This window comes from Nematolebias whitei, chromosome 9 (genome assembly GCF_014905685.2).
Source record: "Nematolebias whitei isolate Nwh7 chromosome 9, NemWhi1, whole genome shotgun sequence".
In the NCBI taxonomy this organism is placed as follows: domain Eukaryota; kingdom Metazoa; phylum Chordata; class Actinopteri; order Cyprinodontiformes; family Rivulidae; genus Nematolebias; species Nematolebias whitei.
The window spans coordinates 10,082,701-10,108,332 of NC_056506.1; the positions used below are offsets into that span (position 1 = coordinate 10,082,701).

The 25,632-nt window shown below is 43.5% G+C and overlaps 1 protein-coding gene across 1 annotated transcript in view; it reads left to right on the forward strand.

Moving 5' to 3' along the window:
• LOC119414869 (contactin-associated protein-like 2) overlaps window positions 1–25,632 on the forward strand; it is a 391,521-nt gene that overhangs the window by 78,953 nt on the left and 286,936 nt on the right. Inside the window, exons 5-6 of the mRNA XM_037681990.1 lie at window positions 406–609; window positions 1,429–1,616. Coding sequence (XP_037537918.1) covers window positions 406–609; window positions 1,429–1,616 — 392 coding nt within the window. The remainder of the gene's footprint in view (window positions 1–405; window positions 610–1,428; window positions 1,617–25,632) is intronic.

A 25,632-nucleotide genomic window follows, 5' to 3' on the forward strand; every position in this document is an offset into this window, starting at 1 on the left:
CCCCCCCCCCCCCCCCCCCCCCACATTACAAATATGCTTCTGACACCAATAGCCACCATTTTCCAGAGCAGGACCCTCACCCAGACCAAAGCAGGACTCACATATAACATACTCCATCCATCCATCCATCCATCCATCCATCCATCCTCCCTCCCTCCCTCCCTCCCACCCTGTGTGACCTCAGCGTGCACATCTGATGTTGCTCACAGTGGTCCTCAGTGTGTTCTGGGAGTTTGTGTTTGCCCAGACACATGAAAAATTAGAGGGAAGATTGTGCATAAGTTTCACTTTTTTAATGGGATTACTGAAATAAATAAACTTTTTCATGATATTCTAATTTTATGACCAGCACTTGTAATGTGCTGTATACGGTACTCCTGTTTACTCTGTTCTTCCTTTCTTCAGGGGCCGATGTGATCAGTTTTGATGGCTCTGGCATCATCTCCAACCGTTTCAGGGGTAAAAAGATGAAAACAACGAGAGATGTTTTCTCTCTGACGTTTCGGACCACAGCCAGAGATGGTGTTCTACTCCATGGAGAGGGACAACAGGGAGACTATATTTCCCTGGAGCTTCGCAGGGCAACACTACAACTCAGCATCAATTTAGGTACTTTTTAATTTTGTTTCAGAAGTCCCAGAAATATCTGAAGCCATTTAAAGGACTGTATGTATCATTTCTAGCAGTACATAATACAGCTCAGTACTTACCGAGTACTTCATGGGTGCATACCATGCAAGTACCAATATGTACTCGAGAAAGAACCTGTACGAAGTCACAAGGTACCAATCATATAAGTGGTGCTTTACTGGGTATGTATCTGGAACATACCAGTTTAATGGTAAATGAACTGTACTTATATACCGCCTTTCTATCTTATCAGCACACTCAAAGTGCTTTACACTAAAATCTGTGTCCTCATTTACCCATTCATACAGCACTCTACTTGATCTCTACAAAGCTAATTGAACAAATCATTCAAAAGAGACTAGTCAGAGCTTTATCACATTCATACACCAATGGGACACACATCGGAGGCAAGGAGGGGTTCAATGTCTTGCTCAGGGACACTTCGAAATGTGACTGCTGGTGGATTCGAACCCCCAACTCTTGCATTGGAGAACGACTGCTCTAACCACTCAGCCACAGCCGCCCCCAGTTAAGTACCAGGAACCTGTAAGTTTAGAGTTTGAAGACATTTTATAATATATATTTTGTAATTTTATAATATATATTTTATAATTTTATAATATATTTTATAATCTAGCCCGGTCCCTGTAGGTACCTACGTATGTACCCAGTGTGTACCTGATATGCAACAATTAAGTACCAGGTTTATACAGAGTTGTATTATGTATTACTACCTTATCTTCTGCTACCAAAACATTTAAGTTGATCAGTTTGTGTGATTTGCTTGCTCCTTCCCAGGAAGTAGTCCCATACATGGTTCTATTCAAGGCCACACTTCTGTGACCAGTGGTAGCCTGTTGGATGATGGTCACTGGCACACCATTCTTATTGAACGTTATCGTAGAAGTGTTAATTTCACGCTGGACCACCACACTCAGCAATTTAGAGCCAATGGGGAATTTGACCACTTGGACCTGGACCATGAGGTAACGTCTCCTTGAGGAGTCCTACTGTAAAGCATTTTCTTTGTCGTTGATTCAGAAATGTTTGTTTATTTAACACCCAAACTCAAATGCCAGTAATGTTTTGTTTTTAACCTTTATTTATACAGGCTAGTCTCATTGAGACATGAGAACTCAATTTTAAAAGAGATCTCTTTTTTTTTTTTTCTTTCTCCTTGTCCTCTCCGGCATTGTGACACTTAGAATTATTGTCTGAGTGTCAAAGTGATGCCCAACAGATTTACTTTCACAAGCAGAACATTATGGCTGGCCTTAATGCTCCACTTGATATATAAATTAAATTTTATTAGAATATGCTTTGGGTTTGTTTCAGATGTAATGGACACGGGGACGGAAAACAAAGAAGATAACAAAGCAGAAAAGTGAGAGAAGAGTTAAAATGTAAAGAAGGAGATAGGAATAGAGGAGAGAGAGAGGGATAAAGAGAACACAAATCAACATCATTGAAGTCTGCCTCTAGACCTGCTGAAAGAGAAAAAAACCCCAGACAAAACTAAGAAACCACAACAACAAACAACTTATATAATGATAGTTATAACATCATTAGAAAGTATTTTATACATTACATGGTAATACAATATATATTTGATGGCCACCACAACCCAACTGAGTGTGTATCTGATAAACACCTGAATCTAAACACCTGTGTGAGCATGCTTATCACTATAAGGTTTCTCATAAAAATGTTCAATAGTGGATGTGGAGACCCATAAACCCGTCCCCGTAGGACACGAAGGTAACACAGGGAAGCCCGGAACCACAGACACACAGCGGCCCCCAAGCCCGGAACTCCGATAGTCCCCCAACAGGGACACCCGCATCCCCCAGAGAGAGAAGCAAAGGGAAGCCCCGGGCGATCCCCAGCAACCACAATGCAGAAACCCCCAGGAGGCCGTAGCGACGAGTCAACAGGCCCCGCCGGCAACCTTCCCCTCCAGAGTGGATCCGGCCATGGACACCAAGCCCCGAGTCCCGAGGTCATACCACCCCCCAACAGAGGCCCGACAGAGCCAGGGCACCCAGGCCCCCGCAGGCAGCCACCAGGGCGGGCCTGCACACACCCCACCACCCAGCCCCAGCTGCTGAGAGCCGCCAATGCACCGGCGGCAGGGGGGCCCACCACCGGGGGGGGAGCACGACCCACCAAATGCGGGGCCAAAACTGGTCCAAGAGAGGGGGGCCACCCAAAACCCAACTTGAGCCAAACAGGCACACAGAGACAGCCTGACGGTAGAAGATAGAAGGTAGAAGACCAGTAAGTGATTTATAGATGAAAATGTACCAGTGTGTGAGCCTACGTGTCATTATCAAGGAGTACGGAGTGCAGTGATGGATACGGTAGTTACAGCCAGTTATGAATCTTAGAGCCACATGGTAGTCAGCATCCAACATCTGCAAGCAGCTGGCAGGGGCATTCATGTAAATCAGTGGTCCCCAACCTTTTTTGCACCACGGACCGGTTTAAGGTCAGTCAATATTTTCATGGACCTGGGGGGGGTGGGGGGGTTCGGTTTGCGGGTCCTTCCCCAGAGAATTTTTAATAAAGTAGATGCCATTTCCTGCATTGTGGTGTATTTTACAAAGGTTTATTACAGTAGATTAACATGAAACAAAAAATGTAAACTCATTGAAATTTATATGACTGCAAAGTGTTCATAATGCAAAACTGCTGCTGTAAGGGGCATTCACTTAAAGACAAATTGAGGTCGCTGATTGGTCTGTTGCTGACGTTCCTCTGGATTGATTGACAAGGAGGTCACGGATCAGTCTACAGCAAAAAATAAAAATAAATCTGGTTTTTCGATCCATTTTAAGACTAATAATTTATTCCATATTTATTCAACATTTATTATTATTTTATTTATTTTGGTGAATCTAAGGTTTGAGAACCGAGTTTCTTTACACAATCCTAATGATGGCTTGTTTATATGACAACAAATATGCTCTTAATCTCAACAGGACTACCTGGTAAAATAAAATGATATACAAGGATTTTAATATTCAGATAATTCATTAGTGGAGTTTATGAAGGGTACACCAAATCAGAATTCTTGGACATTTCAGCATTAAACTTTTTTTCAGATCCTATTAGTTAAACATATTCCTAAAATTTACAATATCCTTTGTAAAAACTTAAATCATCTGTTTTATTAAGTTTTGGCCCACTTAGGTCCCTTAACGTGGAACTAACTTCATCAACTAGCTGTGCTGATAGGCTGAGGAGTTTTCACTTTTCACCACTAATGTTTCTGTCTTACCTGCTCTCTTGAACAAACATTAATTTACTGCACTTTGCTGCATCAGCGGTCAGTTTCTCTTTTTCATTTGCCCTCTGCTCCACCTCTCTCTCTTTGGCTGTCTCTCTCGCTCAAATATTCAAGTTATATTACCCAAACTGGAGAAACGGTGGACATATAGAGATGCCCGTGCCATGCGCGAACATATAACCTTTGCAAGCGCGAGTCCACGAGGGCACGCACGCGCACAACCTGTGTGTCTCTGCTCGGTCTGCTGTGACAGACAGCCTCAGAAAGAGAGAGGACGGGCGAGGGAGCCTCAGTGAGACCTGAGTGAGCTGGGCAAGAGCAGATTGTTTATTTAAAATAATCGAACGCGACCTGAACCGAGCCTTTAGTCCAGTCCCTGGGCCAGGCCATGCCACCGGGAAATATCCCGGTGCTCCCTATGGCCAGTCTGCCCCGTATCAGATTGTTCACACACAGGAACGTATGCGTAGTGCAAAACTTTTAATTATAATTCAATTCAGTTTATTTATATAGCATTTTTGTGCTTTTTAATAAAATTGCCCACAACTTTGAACTTTTAGGGGTGGAGATTTTTTTTAAGAGCAGAATCGGAAATGCAAAGGAACAGCTCTGATGTGATATTAGGAAGCTAGTTAAAATTATAGTTTTATTTAGTTTTAGTTTTACAGTTGAAAAATACGGGTTGAAAAATATGCAGTGTAATCTTTCAAATGCGCAGATACGGCCGCGTGCCTTCACCTGTCTGCTCCAGACCACGCAGCTGAATTACTCACCACTTGCACGGGCAATGTAGAACCGATCTGTGCATGTACGCCAATCAGAAACTGAACTAACCACTTGTGTATGTTGACCTGTGTCAAGAGTGAGTCACTGACAGATGTGGTGGAAAGAATCCAATGATTTTTCAAACTAAAACTTTTTTCTGTACGGCCCAGTACCAATTGACCCACGGACCAGTACCAGTCCATGGCCCGGTGGTTGGGGACCACTGATGTAAATAATGTCATTATAATCTATAGCCGGTATGAAAGTTGCAGCTACAAGAAATTTCATGGCATTCAGAGTTAAGATCTATTTTTGAAAAATAAACCCATTTTTAATTTCAGTTTCTTTATCAAAAGAGAGATGTGCATCAACTAAAATTCCAAAGTATTTGTAAGAATCTACAAACTCAATAGAAACACCATGTGTAGATAAGATAGGAGGAAGGACTGCTGGCACCAACTTTCTGTTTGAAAACAACATCCCCTTCGTTTTATCAACATTTAGTACCAATTTGAGATGGAACAAGTCTGACTGAATGATGTCATGCAGACTGTAGAAGCTGGAAAACTTGGCAACTGTGTTAGCTCAACAATAAACAAATGCATTGTCAGCATAGAAATGTAAGGAGGTGTCAGGAATCTAAAAAAGTGAAATCTGGTCCTCTGGGTTTTCAAAAAACAAAACAAACTAAAAAAAAAAAAAAAAAAAGTAGAAACGTTTCATATTTCATCCGATAGGCTTCTTCAGTCTGAGGCGCTGTATTCAGCTCAGTCTTGTAAATGGCACCTTCTCGTAGTGGATCAATCAGTTTGCTGCTCCACTATGAGAAGGTGCTATTTATAAGACTGAGCTGAATACAGCGCCTCAGACTGAAGAAGTCTTTCGGATGAAAGATGAAATGTTTCTACTTTTTATTTAGTTTGTTTTGTTTTTTGAATGTCCAGAGGACCGGATTTCACTTTTTTTGATTTTTCTATCTGGATTATTGAGCATGCATCAGGATACAGTAGGTGTCTGGAATGTTTTGACCTACATTACTTGTATGAATTGTAAAGAGAGTGGGTCCTAAAACTGAGACTGAAAATGAGAAATGAAACTAAATAACACCATTATTGACTGTTAAATAGCTAGAAGGAGTACCATTGTGTTTTTCATTCATTCAACCTTTATTTATACAGGTTAATCCCATTGAGCCTTGTGTTGAACACATTGCCTCCACCTGAGAGATAATTAGAAAACCATTCAACAGTGTAATCTGAGAAACCAATATCTGAGAACTTATGACAGAAGATGTCATGATCTACGGTATTGAAAGCTTTGGAGAGATCTAGATAAAGTGCAGCACAGTAATCCTTAGAATCCAGTGCTGCAACTCTGGAACCCCATTTTTGCCTGTTTGTGTGTGTGTGTGAGTGGACCAATGGACAGATTTTTTTGTAAGTTTCAGGACATAATCACTGGATGCATTTCTACAACTAAATCAGATCTACAACTGATTAACTTTTGGCGCCAACTTCATACAAGATGACTGCTATAGCTAAGCCATTTATCAAACGCATAAATGCTTGTAACAGCCAGTTTTCCAAATATTTAGCTAAAAATCAGTTTAGTAGTAGCTGAGCATCATCCTCAACATATCAGAGCATCTCGCACAGTTTCTAGCTTTGTGGGGGCTCTATGCAAGATGTTGTTTGGGTGCCTCTGGATAGGGATGGGGCAGATCTGATCCGGTATCTGGATCGGCCTCCGATACCAGCATAATTTATGTATCGGATTTTTCTGATCCAACCTGCAGAGATCTCCGATCCATGATGCATGTTGGCTTCAAACTATGGGATGGATTTCTTGAACGGAGGCATGTCTCATGAACCCAGAGCAATAAGACCCTCCTGACATTCAGAAAATCCATTTCATAGTTTGCAGTCAGCTAAAACGTGAGGACTGAGTTAGCAGCACTGTGACTAACGGCTAACCAACTTTTCATCGAAACACGTCCGCTGTGTGGAAGTATTTTACACTAGAAACACCACAAAACAAGACCGCAATGTGCAATGTCTGCTAGGGGTGGGCGATATGGCTCAAATACAATATTGTTATATTTCAGAGCATTCTGAATGATAAAATGTGCGATATTAAAAAAAAACAGAAATCATAGTTATTTATTTGACAAAATTAACTTAACATGTTGCTTTGCAGTATTACATTAAAAAAAACAAAGGGGTCATTTTACTGAAATTACTTTATTTAGTAAAATGCTGGTGAAGATTCTCAGTCATCCAGGACATGATAAATTCAAAAAAGGTTCAATACAAAAACAACTGGACTTTATTTGTAATAGAAAATGTTACGCTCCTCATCCGAGGAGCTTTCTCAATTCAATGAGCAGTAAGTGAGAGATTCAGGTTATAAGGCTGAGTGAGATAAGATACACACATGTAGATTTGACAAGTCACACCTCAACACCTTAACAGTAGGGGTTTCTTAAGGTCTTTGTTACTCTAATTCACAGATGAGACCCTTCTGTTCCCATCAAGTGTGAAAACTGGCTGGGAATCTGTCTTAAAGTTGCATTATAGGTTTTTGAAAGTGGAAATCTGAGGCCTCCTCCTAAGGTCGTTTTCACACTAGATAGTCCGGTAGACTCGGTTCGGTTCGGGACCAATATTCATGAGCTTTTGTTTACATTTGAGCTGGTGAGTTTGCATTCACACTGCACTGTGCAGTCGAGTCAACCTGTTGAACCAACCTATTCCCCCGCTCGCCTGTGGGGGCGCTGCACCAAGAACTACTGAAAGAAACGACACAAAAACCTCTAAAGACACGTCTTCTTCTTCTTCTGTAAATAAAATTAAAATGAAGTGGCATCAAGTTTTAGCAGTTTTAGGAGTTATATTTTGTCATTTTTCAAAAATGAACTTAGCATGAGCAGAAAATGAGACAGAAGACCATGGCGAATATTGTTTTTCCACACAAGGCAGCTGACGGCTCCATATAAGGTCAGATCAATGCGTGTTTGTTTACCCTGCGGAGCGGGGCCGGTCTGTTTACATTCACACTGTACTCGAATCGTGATGGAGTTCGCTTCTACCGGACCGAGACCTAGGTTTTAGCCCGGGCCAGAGTTCGCCTTTTTGTTCCGTGGCAGAGTTCGATGGCGCGTTCACACCTCCCTAAACGAGCCGGACTTTCTAGGAAAACGAGCTAGAGTTTGATTAAAGTGGACTAAACAGGGCTGGTGTGAATGCACCCTAAGAGATGGCTTTTCCCTTTTTACATAAATTGCTTCCTTCACCCCACTCTCAAACCATCTGTGTTCTCGGTCCTGCTCAACACAGGAGAGCCAGCTCCACAGGACAAGATTCAGCTGCTCACCTCCACCTCACAGATAAGGGACCCTCTTTTGAGGACCAAAATGTGCACATTTTGGACCGAGAAAGCTCCTCAGATGAGGAGCGAAACATCTTGAAAATGAAGCTTAAGATCTGTTGAGCATAAATGTAAACAAACAAAAAAATATGTTGCCTTTAAATGAGCTATAACTTCCAGAACTTGTAACAAGGTGTCTTCAGCTGACCCTGAAGCTTGTTGGCGTTTCGGCTTCCTTTGTTCCTGCAGGAATGATTCATTTCTCTAATGCTCTGTCTTTCATCACCTGACTCTTTTCTTGGTCCATGGACTGTGGAACTCAAGGAACAGTTTAGCTGCGTGTGTTTGCACCGGCAGTTTAGAGCGGGGTAGACCCGCACCGGCAGCTCAGAGCGGGGTGTGGAGAGAGAAAAAAGACGAGTGGCAGCTTAGAGCGGGTGAAGGGAGAGACAGCTGAGTTGTCTGTACCTGCAGTTTAGAGGTGGATAGAGAGACAGCTGAGCCACGCGTTGTTTGTTTTTACCATGTTAGCTAGCTAGTATTGAGCGCAGCTAATTAGCGTCACACCAGTACCGACGTGTGTGTGTGTGTGTGTGTAGGGGGGGGGGGGGGGGGGGTGCAATTCGGTGTGGTCGTTCGGCGTGCTCAGTTCTGTTAACGGGGCGGGGCGCCCTGATGTATTACGTCATGAAATTAGCATATTATGATATAATTTTTTTTGCCCGGGCAAGCTTTTTTTTTTTACCGGTATTATCGTGAACGATATGACATGGCCCAGCCCTAATGTCTGCAGAGCCATAGCACCTCATTAAACCTCAGTAAAGTTAGTTTTACGTTGGACATTCGAGCTCCGTGGCTTCAGCGGGGTGCTACTTTTGCTCAACCCGAAACAGGCAACTCGACCCGGCCAGCCGCGCCCAATCTGCCCATCTCTGAGGAGGGGCAGACTGAGTGCGGCTGACTGAAATCAGGATGCCTGCTTCGAATTGAACAAGAAGAAGACATCGCTGAAGCCACAGAGCTCGAATGTTTACCGAGAAGTTGCTAAACTTCATTGTAATTAATGACCAACCACTATCAGCTGTAGAAAATGAAGGATTTCGTAGCTTGACACTTGCAGCCAAGATATAGTTTACCCTCCAGGAGATATTTGTCAGTACAACAGTAGACAATCATAAAAAAAACATGATTTGAAAATTACAAGAAAATTATATATATAAAAAATAAAAATAAAACAGCTACATTATAAAGTGATGTAAAATACTAAAAACAGGAACATGTCTGTTGGATTATGCCATGAACTTTACTGTAAGAATATCACTGCCTGCAGCTCCTTGTCCAAGATGGCCGCTAATTGTCAACAGCTGTCGGCCATCAACTTGATGAGGATCTTCTCCTACATAAGGCTTCAGTCCATTGTTGCTCTTCGCTGGAGCAATGACCATCTAATGGTAGTGTTGTCTCCGGCTGGTAAATTAGTATTTAGTAAAGTTACTTACCAGTCTCTTTTTGTCTCCAGTGTTCCTGCCTCCTCGGACCTAGTTCCCTGGTTCAGTCCTGGTTTTCATCTTGCCTCGTCCTGGTTCTCCTCGTGCCTTGCCTTGGTTCTCCTTGTGCCTACCAACCACCAGTTGCTAGCCTTCCTCATTCAGTTGGACCCCTGGCCTTGTCCCTCTCTGGAGCTCTCCTAAGATTTGGAGTGGACCAAAAGGAGATCTTCCAATCTGTAAGAGAGAAAACATCTTCTCATTATTACTGCCTGATCACCTGCCAACCTCCTCTGATCTTCTCCCTCCTATTCCAGAAGCTACAGAGAGACAACTGTATAATTTCACTGTGAATAATAAACACCGTCACTTTTGTACTTGCCTGTGTCTGTCTCGTTCCGGGTCTCATACAACTCTGTGTCCCTCGAGTCAAAACAGAAATGCTCCAGCCAACTAAGACCCAGAATGAGACCGGGAGCGAGCAGGCCCCCGTCGTCTCTCAGGAGGAACGAATCAGCAAACTGGAAGGAATGCTACGGCAGGTTCTGACCCAACAAAGCTTTGCTCAGTCCAGCCTGTAGGAACTTGGAAGTATGGTCTTTACCATTAAACAACAACTATTGCCTCATTCTCCTTCAGCATCCACCACCCAGTCAACCCCCAACTCATCCAACGACTCTCCTGGACCAAATTCGCCTGCCCAACAGCTGTTCGTAAAGCCGTCTGAGCTCTTCGCAGGAGACCCTGACCAATGTGGAGGATTCCTACTACAATGCCGTCTCACCTTCGAGGGGGCTCCTTCTCTTTCGTCAGTCAACTCAAAGGTAAGGCCCTCCGATGGGCCCACTCATTCCTTCAGTTCCATGAAAGTTCCTCTGCCCCCTATGAACAACTTTTAAGGGGGTTCCATAGGATTTTTGATCGCCCACTGCAGGCGCCGAATGCCATAAAATTGTCTACTAAGCCTACGTCACAGTCGACGCGTCGTTTCTGAATACGCTATGGAGTTCCGGATCCTTGCCACCCAGACTGGATGGAACGAACTAGCATTACAAGGTACCTTCCTAAACTCTTTGTCTGACCACCTTAAGGACCAAATTGCCGCTCGTGATGAACCGGAGGGTTTTGATCAATTAATCGACCATCGCCATTGAAGACCGCTTCCAGGAGAGAAGGAGGGAATGGGACTACAACTCCCAGAGAACCTCTACTTCCAGGTTCACAACCCTACCAGGTGAGCCTCACTCCTTCAAACTACCTCGAGAAAACTACAAATCCCAATCTCCCCCGGGTCCTAGCTTTGCCGTTTCACCGTTGGTTCCCACAACGCACCCCCTTGCTTTACCCGAGCCTAAACCTATGCAGGTCGGGCGCACACGTCTGTCCCCCGAGGAGAGAAAGCGCTGTAAAGATGCAAGTGTTTGCATCTATTGTGGTAATCCCAGGTATTATCTTCCTCACTGCCCTTTTCGGGAAAACGAGAACATCCACCAGTAAAGAGGGAGATACTGGTGGGTACCTCAGCACTTACCTCCCCATTTAAACTCTTGTTTCCAACTGTGATTGAAATAAATCATCAACGCTTGTCCCTGCCCGATTTAATTGGGTCTGGGGCCGAACAAAACCTCATAAGTTTTGATTTGGTTAAAAAATATTCTCTTCCCACTTTTGACATTGCCCCTGTTTCTGTGTCCAGCATAACTGGGAAGACGTTAGCTCAAGTTCTTCTCAAGACCGTAGAGTTACACTTAATCATCTCCAGAAACCACCATGAGATGAACAACTTCTTTGTGTTTGATTCCCCTACTTCTCAACTAATTTTGGGTTTTCCCTGGCTTAAGAATCACAACCTGGACATTAATTGGGAGCTTTGGCGAATAGAAAAGTGGAGTGATAAATGTCTTAAGAACTGTTTACGTTCTGAGGTCGCAAACCACACCTCCTGAGGAGGAGGTCGATCTTTCTGCTGTTCCGGCAGAATATCACGACCTAGTGGCTGCCTTTAGTAAACAAAGAGCATTGTCTCTCCCCCTGCATCGCCCATATGACTGCTCCATTAACTTGCTCCCTGGCGCCCCCTTGCCATCAAACCTACTCTATAACCTTTCTGGTCCTGAAAGAGAGTCAATGAAAGAGTATATTAATGAATCTTTGGACTCTGGCATCATTCATCCCTCCACCTCTCCTGTTGGGGCGGGGTTTTTCTTTGTTGCCAAAACAGATAAATCTCTTCGCCCATGCATTGATTACAGAGGTTTAAACAACATCACTGTCAAGAATAAATATCCTCTTCCCCTGATCGATTCTCTGCACGAACAGTTACAAACCGCCACCATTTTCACCAAGCTCGATTTAAGAAATGCCTACAACCTCGTACGTATTAAAGATGGCGATGAGTAGAAAACGGTCTTTAGAACTCCCCTCGGCCATTTTGAATATCTAGTGATGCCTTTTGGTTTAACCAATGCTCCCGCTGTTTTTCAAGCTCTTGTGAATGACGTGTTGAGAGATTTCATTGGTGATTTTGTGTTTGTTTATCTCAATGATATCCTTATTTACTCACATGATCCAGTTCTGCGCACTAAGCAAGTTAGGATTGTGCTGCAAAGACTTTTATAAATCAGTTGTTTGTGAAAGCAGAGAAATGTGAGTTTAATGTCCCCACAGTTTCCTTTCTAGGGTTCATTTTTTAAGGCGGGCACTTCAGGACCGATCCCGAGAAGATGAGAGCAGTGGTTGAGTGGCCTATACCCGAGTCCAGAAAGCAGTTACAACGCTATTTGGGGTTCGCCAACTTCTACAGACGCTTCATAAAAGATTACAGTCGTGTGGCAGCCCCCCTCTCTCAGCTCACTTCCTCCTCCAGGACTTTCAGTTGGACACCTGAGGCTGACACAGCATTCTGTAAGTTAGAGACTTTTTTCTTCCACCCCAGTTCTTTCCCATCCAGACCCCAAGCACCATTTTATCCTTGGAAGTCGATGCCTCTGACACAGGGGTGGGGGCAGTACTTTCACAGAGATCCCCCCACGATAATAAGGTACACCCCTGCGCTTTTTTTAAAAAACTCCTGTCCCAAGCAGAGCGAAATTATGATGTGGGCAACCGCAAACTCCTAGCGGTCAAATTGGCCCTTGAGGAATGGTGGCACTGGTTAGAAGGCACTGAAACCCCATTTTTGATTTGGACTGATCATAAAAACTTGACATAGCTCAGGGATGCTAAACGTCTGACTCCACGACAGGCTCGCTGGTCCTTTTTCTTTAATCACTTTAACTACATTTTGACTTTCAGACCCGGCTCAAAGAACGTCAAGTCTGACGCACTGTCTCGCCAGTTTGCCCCCCCCCAGATGTCCCCGAGCCTGTAGAAACCATCGTCTCAAGTGTTTGTATCGTTGGAGCTCTCACCTGGCCCATAGAGAGCGAGATTAGAGAGGCTCAAAAGTCTGAACCTGACCCTGGCAATGGACCCCCTAGAACCCTGTTCGTCCCGTCCTTTTTAAGGTCCAAGGTACTACACTGGCTTCACACCAACAAGTTGTCTTGTTGCCCAGGTACCGCCCGCATGCTTTCTCTGGCCAAGGCGCACTTCTGATGGCCTTCCATGACGCCTGATGTTAAGGCCTTTGTCACTGCCTGCCTCACCTGTGCCAGAAACAAGACAGGGACCCAACCTTCAGCAAGACTTCTTCAGCCTCTGCCTACTCCTAGTCGTCCCTGGTCCCACATCGTCATTGATTTAGTCACAGGCCTGCCTCCCTCAGATGGTAACACCACCATTCTCCACCACTGATCATTTTTCTAAGGCCGCCCATTTTGTTCCTCTGCCCAAGATTTCTTCAGCCCTCGAGACCGCCCAGCTCATGGTCCAGCATGTCTTTCGGGTCCATGGCATCTCCTGCGATGTGGTTTCTGACCGCGGACCCCAGTTCATCTCGCAGGTATGCAAAGTTTTTGTAACTCTCTAGGGGCTTCCACCAGCCTTACCTCAGGCAACCATCCCCAGTCCAATGGCCAGGCCGAGCACTGCAATCAGGAGCTGGAGACCACCCTCCGTTGCATTGCTGAAAGAAACCCCTCGGCCTAGAGCCAACATCTGGTGTGGGTGGAATACGCCCACATTCCATGTTTCCCAGATTAAACCAGTCTTTATGAGACCCTTGTGTCCCCCTTCCGACCTTCCTCCACCACCCCGCCTGATCGACAACCACCTTGCGTTCACAGTGAGGACCATCTTAGATGTGAGACGGAGAGGTAGAGGTTTCCAGTACCTTGTCGATTGGGAGGGGTACTGCCCAGAGGAGAGGTCTTGGATCCCCAGGTCTTTTATTTTGGACCCCAGCCTGATCACCTACTTTTTCAGGAACCACCCAGAGAAGCACCTCAGGTCGTCTGGGGGCGATTCTTGAGGGGTAGGTACTGTAAGAGGATCACTGCCTGCAGCTCCTCGTCCAAGATGGCCGCTATTTGTCAACAGCTGTCGACCATCAACTTGATGAGGATCTTCTTCTACATAAGGCTGCAGTCCAGTGTTACTCTTCGCTGGAGCATTGACCATCTAATGGTAGTGTTGTCTCCGGCTGGTAAATTAGTATTTAGTAAAGTTACTTACCAGTCTCTTTTTGTCTCCAGTGTTCCTGCCTCCTCGGTCCTGGTTCCCTGGTTCAGTCCAGGTTCATCCAACACCTCGTCCTGGTTCTCCTTGTGCCTTGCCTTGGTTCTCCTCATGCCTACCAACCACCAGTTGCCAGCCTTCCTCGTTCAGTTGGACCCCTGGCCTTGTCCCTCTTTGGAGCTCTCCTAGGATTCGGAGTAGACCAAAAGGAGATCTTCCAATCTGTAAGAGAGAAAACATCTTCTCATTATTATTGCCTGACCATCTGCCGACCTCCTCTGACGTTTTCCCTCCTCTTCCAGGAGCTGCAGAGAGACATCTGTATAAGTTTCACTGTGAATAATAAACACTGTCACTTTTGTACTTGCCTGTGTCTGTCTCGTTCCGGGTCTCATAATAATAATAATAATAATAATAATAATAATAATAATAATAATACATTTTATTTCCAGGCGCCTTTCAAAAACCCAAGGTCACCTTACAAAACAATTAAAATCGGCAATTAATGAAAACAGAATCAACAAATAATTAAAATAATACAACTCAACGAGTCATAACAAGCATATGTTTAAAGCCATTTAACATTTTATTTTATTTAATTCATTTATTCATTCATGTAAAAGAAACAAAATAAACAAAACAAATTCATCAAAATGAAACATTGAATGAAAAGAGTGCAGAAAGAAAAAAAAAAATCTTATATCTACCCCTTATTTTAAAAAATATAAAATAACTTTAAACAATCAGTTAAATTAATCACTTTAATATCCACTTCAAAGCTAGGAATAAAAAAAAACATGTTTTGTGTTAGCAGAATTTAATTCTAACTTTAAAACTTATCCAACATTAATAAAACTTGCCTCAAGTTGCCTTTTTGGACATGCATGCATATATTTGTACAAATTGTACTTGAGACAAGATTATTACAGCCTCAAATAAAATCAATAATGATGATGATATCGGAACTGGATTGGTATCGGCCGATATCCAGACTTGGGTATCGGGATCGGAAGTAAAAAATGTGGATTGGTGCATCCCTACTTCTGGATGATGACAACAACCCACCCCCTACTTATTTCAGTCTGTCCCATTATAGTCTGTTCATGTCTTATTTTATTTTAGTTAACTTTAATGAAGCAAGCACAAGCTAGAGGGATACGGACCAGCCCTCAACTGGTTGATCCACTCTAAGAAGGTGCTATTTAAGAGACTGAGCTGAAAACAGCACCTCAGACTGAGGAAGTCTCTTGGATGAGAGACGAAACGTTTCTAGATTTTTTTTGCTTTGTTTGCTTTTGTTTTTTTTGAATGTCCAGAGGACCAGATTGAACTTTTTTGGAAGCACAAGCTAGGTTCATGAGCATACAAATCCTAGCCACATAACTAGTACAAACCGGGTTCCAAAAAAGTTGGGACACTAAACAAATTGTGAATAAAAACTGAATGCAATGATGTGGCGATGGCAAATGTCAATATTTTATTCATAATATAACATAGATGACAGATCAAAAGTTTAATCTGAGTAAATGTAACATTTTAAAGGAAAAATATGTTGATTCAAAATTTGACAGTGTCAACAAATCCCAAAAAAGTTGGGACAAGTAGCAATAAGTGGCTGGAAAAAGGAAATTGAGCATATAACGAACAGCTGGAAGATCAATTAACACTGATTAGGTCAATTGACAACACGATTGGGTATAAAAAGAGCTTCTCAGAGTGTCAGTGTCTCTCAGAAGCCAAGATGGTAAGAGGATCACCAATTCCACCATTGTTGCGCAGAAAGATAGTGCAACAATAACAGAATGGTGTTACCCAGCATAAAATAGCAAAGACTTTTAAGTTATCATCATCAACCGAGCATAACATCATCAAAAGATTCAGAGAATCTGGAACAATCGCTGTGCATAAGGGTCAAGGCCGTAAAACTCTACTGGATGCTCGTGATCTCCGGGCCCTTAAACGTCACTGCACCTCAAACAGGAATGCCACTGTCAAGGAAATAACAGAATGGGCTCAGGAATACTTCCAGAAAGCATTGTCAGTGAACACAATCCACCGTGCCATCCGCCGTTGCCAGCTGAAACTCTACAGTGCAAAGAGGAAGCCATTTCTAAGCAAGCTCCACAAGCTCAAACGTTTGCACTGGGCCAGGGGTCATTTAAAATGGAGTGTGGCAAAATGGAAGACTGCTCTGTGGTCAGATGAGTCACGATTTGAAGTTCTTTATGGAACACTGGGACGACATGTCATCCGGACCAGAGAGGACAAGGATAGCCCAAGTTGTTATCAACGATCCGTTCAGAAGCCTGCATCACTGATGGTATGGGGTTGCATGAGCGCTTGTGGCATGGGCAGCTTGCATGTCTGGAAAGGCACCATTAATGCAGAGAACTATGTTCAGGTTCTAGAACAACATATGCTCCCATCTAGACGTCATCTCTTTCAGGGAAGACCCTGCATTTTTCAACACGATAATGCCAGACCACATTCTGCAGCAATCACAACATCATGGCTACGTAGGAGAAGGATCCTGGTACTGAAATGGCCAGCCTGCAGTCCAGATCTTTCACCTATAGTGAACATTTGGCACATCATAAAGAGGAAGGTGCGACAAAGAAGGCCCAAGACGATTGAACAGTTAGAGGCCTGTATTAGACATGAATGGGAGAGCATTCCTATTTCTAAACTTGAGAAACTGGTCTCCTCTGTCCCCAGACATCTGTTGAGTGTTGTAAGAAGAAGCGGGGATGCCACATAGTGGTAAAAATGGACTTGTCCCAACTTTTTTGGGATTTGTTGACGCCATGAAATTTGGAAACAAATTTTTCCCTTAAAATGATACATTCTCTGTTTAAACTTTTGATCTGTGATTTGTCTTCTGTTCTGAATTAAATATTAGCTGTTGGCACCTCCACATCCTTGCATTCAGTTTTTATTCACAATTTGTTTAGTGTCCCAACTTTTTTGGAATCCGGTTTGTATTTATCTGAGGCTAGCTGAGCTAACTAGTAGGTCAATTCATCTCACAAGACCCTCGGAGCATGTGAAGGGGCATTAAGTGCATAATAGATTATAAAGGAAGAAGTGAACAATGTCCCAAAGACCCATCTCTGCCTGATGCCCTCAACAAGTTCTATGCATGCTTTGAAGACCCGAACAGACCACCGAGCACCAGACTCATCTCACCACTGGATGAAGAGCGTCTCAGCGTGACCTCAGCCGAAGTAAGGTGTACTTTCAGGAGGAACCCAGGACCGCTCCTCTGGTCCGTATCCCTCCCAATCGACGAGGTACTGGAGCCCCCAACCCCTTCGTCTAGAATGGAGGAGTCGGCCAACAGTGTAGGTGGGAGAACCGTCAATCGGCACAAAGCAAGTGGCCCAGACAACATCCCTGGAAAAGTGTTGAAGGGATGTGCCTATCAGCTCTGCGAGGTGCTGGCAGACATCTTTAACACCTCACTTACCCTGGAGACAGTTCCCACCTGCCTGAACACTGCCACCATCATCCTAGTCCCAAAAAGCTCTACAGTGACTGGTCTGAATGACTATCGGCCAGTGGCCCTCACCCCGATAGTCGCTAAATGCTTCGAAAAACTGATCATGACTCACATCAAAACAACCATCAACAAGGACCCTCATCAGTATGCATTCCTTGAGAACCGATCAACAGAGGATGCTATCTTCTCTGTGGTCCACACTGCGCTCAACCATCTGGAGCAGAAAAACTCTTGCGCCCGAATGCTCTTTGTGAACTTCACATCCGCCTTCAACACCATGATCCCCCAAACCCTGATGGACAAACTATCCACACTAGGACTAAGCCCCTCCATTGGCAACTAGGTACTAGACTTCTTAACAAACAGACCACAGTTAGTGAGGATCCACAACTTCTCCTCCTCCACCATAACCCTCAGCACTGGCTCTCCTCAGGGATGTGTGTTGAGCCCCCTCCTGTTTACTCTGCTCATGTATGATCGTGTAACGAACCACCTTACGGTTTGACCAAAATCACCACACAAAAAGTCAAAATTAAATTATATTTATTTTCAATGTGAAGTACAGCAGATTGGACCGGTTCTGGTACTGGTTCTGGGTTCTGGTTCCGGATCAGGAACAAGTCTATGAGACAGAGATCGGTTAGTGGTCGTGCAGGAGATAATGGAGAGCAAAAGTCAGAATGAGGAAGACCACTAACCGTCTCAGATGAGCTTGTGGTTTCTGGAGTCTGACGAGGTCCAAACTGATCCAGTTTGCTGCAGGAGAGGCTGAGTCCGGTGAGGGGCTGCAGCTGGCCGCAGCAACAGGTGGGTGGTGAGTCCGTTGAGCGAAGAGACGTGGTCACACAAGCCAGAGTCCAAAACTGGAGAGCAGAAGACAGGAGGTACCGGAGGAGAAGACGAGAAGGCATTGTCGTGCAGGCGAAGGTCAGAACCGAAAGCAGAAGACGTAATAATCCAAAGGGTCGAGCGAGAGACCATGTCCAGGTGAGTCGTGGGTCCAGGAGCCAGGAGGTCAAGCCAAGAGGGGAGGACAGGAACCAGGAACAAGACAGGAATTTGGAGACAGGTAAACTATGACAAGGGAACAAGAAAGGCTGTGGGGGAACAAGGCAGGATCAAGATCGAGAGGTATTTACTTGCAGAGAACTGTTTTCAACTACTGGGCACCGAAGAGGAAAAAGAGTGCAGCTTTTAAAGGGTGAGAGAGACAGGTGCAGCCAGTTGAGTTCAATCAGCTGCTGCTGGCTGCAGTGAAGACAAAACTAAACAACCGTGACATCACCCTCAACCAGCATGCAAAGAAGACAAACTAAAACCCACGTACATGAAACATTACCAGAGTGGACAGAATAAATGAAACACAGAAAAGATCTATAGCAAACTTTAAAGAGTGATCAGGGTGACAGAAAATATAATATATGGAATGTGATTTGTGACAGATTGTGCAGCTACCCATCCAGGCTGTCACATTGTAAAGTTTGCAGATGATACAGCGGTGGTTGGATGCATCACAAACAATGATGAGTCCAGCTACAGGCAAGAGGTGGAACACCTGGAGAGCTGGTGCAAAGACAATAACCTTCACATCAATGTGAAGAAGACAAAGGAGATGATTGCGGACTTCAGAAGGAACAAAAACATCTACACCCCAAGGATCTGTGGTGGAAGTGGTCTCCAGCTACAAGTACTTGGGTGTACACATGAATGAAAACCTCAGCTGGAGCAACAACACCACCAGCCTGATCAAGAAAGCTAATCAGACACTCTACTTCCTCAGGCGGCTGAGACGAGCTGGTCTGGGAAGCTCAGTCTTCACCTCCTTCTACAGGCGTGCAGTGGAGAGCATCCTGTGCTCCAGCATCAACGTGTGGCATGGAGGCTGCACAGCTGCAGAAAGAAAAGCTTTGCAGAGAGTGTTGAAGGCTGCACAGAAGGCTGTCGGAGTCAGCCTCCCCACCATCACAGACATCTACACCTCTAGATGCAGGAAGATGGCTACCTGCATCATGAAGGACCTCACTCACCCAGCACACACACTTTTTGCCCCACTCCCCTCAGGAAGGAGGTAAATGTAGAACCACTAGACTGAGGAACAGCTTCTACCCTGAGGCTGTTAGACTCGTGAATCTCTAACTAGAATAATCACTGTGAAAAATCACATCATATTGCTGCTGATCTGTTTCATTGTTGATGTGTTCATGTGTGCACATCCGCTCACACAGACTCATGCTCATGTTTGTGCTGATGTTCAATGTTTTTATGTTATGAGTGCTTAGTGTATATTTAGTTGATGTTTTTCTTAGTTCATATCTTAGATGTTATTACTGTTTTTCTTGTACTTGTTGGATGTAACTGCGACCCTGTGTACATAATTTCGCTCCACCACATGTACCACATGAGGTGCTAATGACAATAAAAATTCTCTGACTCTGACTAATGAACAAAGTTGCTTAAAACTTGGTGTTACATCTCCCCTATTTACCCCTCATAACTAACAATTGCTTTGTCTTCATAATTTTTTTCTCCACCTAGAATAACTTCTTTTAGTGAACAACAAAGTCCATGCTCAATAATCCAGGTATAAAAATCCAACATTTTTCAGTCAGGTCATCTGGACAGTTTCTTTTTTTGTGCTGAAACGTTTCGCCTTCAATCCAGAAGGCTTCATCAGTCAAGGAAACGCACAACAAAGCTGATTCTTCCCCCAACAGCTTACTCCAAAGTGGAACAAACCAGTTCTGCTTGTGATTAGATGGTCTCTTTGGTACGCTCATCCTCCATTGCAGGCCCTCTTCCTTGTTGACAGTCTTGTGAAACTGGTTGAAAACAACCAAGTCCATGCTCAATAATCCAGGTATAAATATTATATATATAAAATTTATACCTGGATCATTGAGCATGGACTTTGTTGTTTTCAACCAGTTTGACAAGACTGTCAACAAGGAAGAGTTGGAGAGGTGTCCTCCAATGGAGGAGGGGCATACCAAATCACAAGCAGAACTGGTTTGTTCCACTTTGAAGTAAGCTGTTGGGAGAAGAATCAGTTTTGCTGTGTGTTTCCTTGACTGGTGAAGTGTTCCGGATCGAAGGCGAAACGTTTCAGCACAAAAAAAAGAAACTGTCCAGATGACCTGACTGAAAAATGTTGATTCTTTTAGTGAAGTTCCCTCCTGCTTCAAGCACTCTGTCATCATCCCAGCCTATACAGACCCTATCACAAGTTTGAATGACTACGTTCTTGTTGCTCCGACATCTGTTGTCATGAAAACTCTTGAATGACTGGTGTTGGCCCACCTGGACATCACAGGACCCCTGATTAAGCCAATTCAATTCAATTTACCTACCTGTAAACAAGTCAGTGAATGATGCAAAAAAATATGGGACTGCACTAAATCCTACAGCACTTTGTCCACATCAGGACTTACATCAGGATCCTGTTTGTGGACTTCCATTCCAATTTAGAATTGATTTTAAACTTTTATTGTTCACTTTTAAAGCGCTTAATGGTCTTAACCCACTTTTTTACGATTTACATTAGTAGCTTCTTGTGAGGATGAGAGGAACTTGGCCAACTAATACTTTTTACAGTTTATGCTAAAGTTCAAATACCTCCTCACCGTTTCCAGCTGCCCTGAATTTGGGACTGCCACAGGAGCTTTACACAGTAGTCCCTAAATGAGTCCTGTACTCTTCCATCTCAGTGCGGCTTGGAACAGCCACCAAGCAGGACAGAAGCAGACTGCATCAGACTGTGAAGACACCAGAAATATATCCCAAGCGCCACAAAATCACCTTTGACCCCTCACACCATGGACACTGACTTTTAAATCTTCTCCCATCTGGCAGGAGTTTCAGATAGCTATAGAACAGAACTACCTGTAGCTGTCACATTCTTTTTAGCTAACTCCGAATCATCATCTTCACTTGCACCACTTGCTCTTGTCGAGATTGGACGCTTTTCCTTTCCCCTCCCTCTTCGCTTTGCTTTGCTGCTCTGTCTGTCTGTGAAACTGCTTCTGAGCATCTCTTGCATTTCTTCCGAACCATAATTATGAACGTGTTTTGATCAGTTGGTCCCTTAACACAATTGATAATATTTTTTTGAAGAGAAGACAGGCTTTAGGCGAGTCGATTTGCCCTGTCGGCATGCACGCAGCTGTATATCTCATCGACTTGGAAGACTTGATAATGTGTCTATCTCTGCTGCCATTTGTGGATTTTAAAGATGCATATTTAATTGGATTTGCGATAACTGGTTCCTGCTTTTTGGATTTGACTGGTTGCTGGTTTTATCTGCAATCAAGGAAGTCGTCGCCAGCAAATTTGGACCCAATCATGCTGCTTGCCTTTATGATGGCTTGGTTCGTGCCTCGAGTACCCAGACTCAAATGTTTTGGGCAGAATGGATCGGATCTCGAGGATTTTACTCAGTCACGTCCAATCGGTGTGGCCACGTAATTTGGAATTTTTCGGAACCGAGTGGACCAACGCAGACTCGAGGTAAATGTCATTAAGTTCTGCCTGTCCCCAAAACATCTGTGTGTTTATCTGAATTCGGCTCCCTTGGCTGGCCTTGAAGGCCATCTTATCTGAATTCACCTGGAGAACATGTAATCTGACACTCTGCCCCACCTCCCTGAGGAATTTCCAACTGATAACCAGAAGAAACCAGCTGAATAAACATTGTGTCATCATTTCAGAACCCTTGGATTCTCATAGACGTTATCCTTGGCCATTTCCCAACATACCTTGAGAATGTTTATGGATCTCACCGGAGGACACTGGCTGATTATTACATCCTTATCAGAACTCTTACAGTGCCCTCGAGAGCGTTTATGGACATGCTAACCGCTCTCGTCGTCTCTCCCTCTCTGTCGAATGTCTATGTCACTATGTGCTTGTTTGTGCGAGGTGTTTTTTAGTATCAGAGTTTTTCTTCTCAGGCATGAAGAAAAAGTCTAATAGGAATTTTTTCACCTTCAAATTCTTACATGTCCATTTTCACTACTTTTTGTCTGTCTAAACAGATCTCACTTGTAAATGAGTCTTCTAGGCTCAATGTGACTTATCTGTCTAAATAAAGGTTGAATGAATCTTTAGTTTTGGTGACAATTCCAGCTTGTTAGTCATCTATCATCACCTTGATTGCCCTGTAGCATCTGTTTGTTAGCATCCAATTTCTTGAGAGAATCTAGCACAGAGTTCTGAAGGTGTGGCCTTCCTTGGTAACCCCTGGCAGACGTATTTTTCATCTGAACACCTGACATTAATCTAGATATGACTCTATGTTGAAGTCCTAATAACTCATTGAACATGAAGCCATGACAAGCAATGGAGAGGTTTTAAGTGTTAATTAAAATATATTTAAATCAAATTACTCTCAGTGCTCATGAAACACATCTTACTCCATGCGCATTCACCAGAAGCCCCATACCCTATGCATTGCTTATTCTGCATATGAGCAAGAAATGGCTCTTGAGAGCATTTCACATTGGACATTTTTTTCACTAAAACTTAAGTTCATGTTCAAGTCAAGTTTATTGTCATTCGTATCACATGCGGTACAAGAAGTGGAACAAATTATGTACTCAGGGTCTCGGTTACATCCAAAAATAACAAAAATATAAACTATAAAAATAAACTCTAAATAAGGATCTAAGATATACAGGTGCTGGTTCTACAATTAGAATATCATGAAAAAGTTAATTTATTTTAGTAATTCCATTCAAAAAGTTAAATTTATATATTTTAGTCATTCATTACACACAGACTGATATATTTCAAATGTTTATTTCTTTTAATGTTGATGATTATAACTGCAAAGTAATGAAAGGCCCAATTCAGGGTCTCAGAAAATTAGAATATTGTGAAAAGGTTCCATGGGAGTGGTGGCGCAGAGGTTAGAGAAGGTGGGCCTGTGATTGGAAGATCAATGGTTCAAGCCCCGGTATTGACAACATCAAAAATGTGGGTGGGGTAGGTAAAGCGTCCACACCTGCCCCCACCCGCCCCCACCTGCCCCCACCTGCCCCCACCCTCATTCGCCCCACCCTGAGCCTATGAGCAAGTCCCTTAACCCCCATCTGCTCCCTAAACAGGTCTCTCTTGAAAATGAGTTCTCGTGGCTCAATGAGACTACCTGTATAAATAAAGGGGGGGAAAAAAAAAAAAAAATATATATATATATATATATATATATATATAGAAGACACCTTGTGCCACACTCTAAACAGCTAATTAACTCAAAACATCTGCAAAGGCCTTTAAATGGTCTCTCAGTCTAGTTCTGTAGGCTACACAATCATGGGGAAGACTGCTGACTTGACAGTTGTCCAAAATACGACCATTGACACCTTGCACAAGTAGGTCAAGAAACAAGGTCATTGCTAAAGAGGTTGGCTGGACACAGAGCTCTTTGTCAAGCACATTAATAGAAAGGTGAAGGGAAGGAAACAATGTGGTAGGAAAAAGTGTACAAGCAACGGGGATAACTGCACCTTGGAGAGGACTGCAAAACAAAACCCATTCCAAAATGTGAGGGAGATTCACAAAGAGTGGACTGCAGCTGGAGTCAGTGCTTCAAGAACCACCACGCACAGACATATGTAAGACATGGGTTTCGGCTGTCGCATTCCTTGTGTCAAGCCACTCTTGAACAAGAGACAGTGTCAGAAGCATCTCACCTGGGACTGCTGCTGAGTGGTCCAAACTTATGTTCTCTGATGAAAGTAAATGTTGCATTTCCTTTAGAAATCAAGGTCCCAGAGTCTGGAGGAAGAGAAGAGAGGCACAGAATCCACGTTGCTTGAGGTCCAGTGTCAAGTTTCCACAGTAAGTGATGGTTTGGGGTGCAATGTCATCCACTGGTGTTGGTCCACTGTGTTTTGTGAGGTCCAAGGTCAACGCAGCGGTCTACCAGGAAGTTTTAGAGCACTTCATGCTGATCAACTTTAAGGAGATGCAAATTTTGTTTTCCAACAAGACTTGGCACCTGCACACAGTGCCAAAGTTAACAGTACCTGGTTTAAGGACCATGGTATCCCTGTTCTTAATTGGCCAGCAAACTTGCCTGACCTTAACCCCATAGACAATTTATGAGGTACTGTGAAGAGGAAGATGCAATACGCCAGACCCAACAATTCAGACGAGCTGAAGGCCACTATCAGAGCAACCTAGGCTCTCATAACACCTGAGAAGTGTCACAGACTGATTGACTCCATGCCACTCCGCATTTCTGCAGTAATCCAGGTAAAAGGAACCCCAACTAAGTATTGAGTCCTGTACATGCTCATACTTTTCATGTTCATACTTTTCAGTTGGCCAACATTTCTAAAAATGTTTTTTAATATTCAAATTTTCTGAGATACTGAGTTTGGGGTTTTCATTAGTTGTAAGTTATAATCATCAACATTAAAAGAAATAAACATTTTGAAATATTTCAGTCCGTGTTTAATGAATGAATATAATATACAAGTTTCACTTTTTGAATGGAATTACTGAAATAAATCACCTTTTTCATGATATTCTAATTTTATGACCAGCAGTACACTAAGATATATGCTAAACGGATGCTAAACAATACTTTAAAACACCTAAGATATACGTTAAATGCTAATAATGTAAAGTAATACGGTGTATTAAACAGCAGCCCGAACATGAGTCTGTAATGAGCAGATGAGTATGAATGAATATAGCAGCATGAGATAATCAGCAGCAAATAATCATGTTCAGTTATGCACTCAATACTTGGTCGAGAATCCTTTTGCATGAATGACTGCTTCAATGCGGCGTGGCATGGAGGCAATCGGCCTGTGGCACTGCTGAGGTGTTATGGAGGCCCAGGATGCTTCGATAGCGGCCTTAAGCTCATCCAGAGTGTTGGGTCTTGCGTCTCTCAACTTTCTCTTAACAATATCCCACAGGTTCTCGATGGGGTTCAGGTCAGGAGAGTTGGCAGGCCAATTGAGCACAGTAAT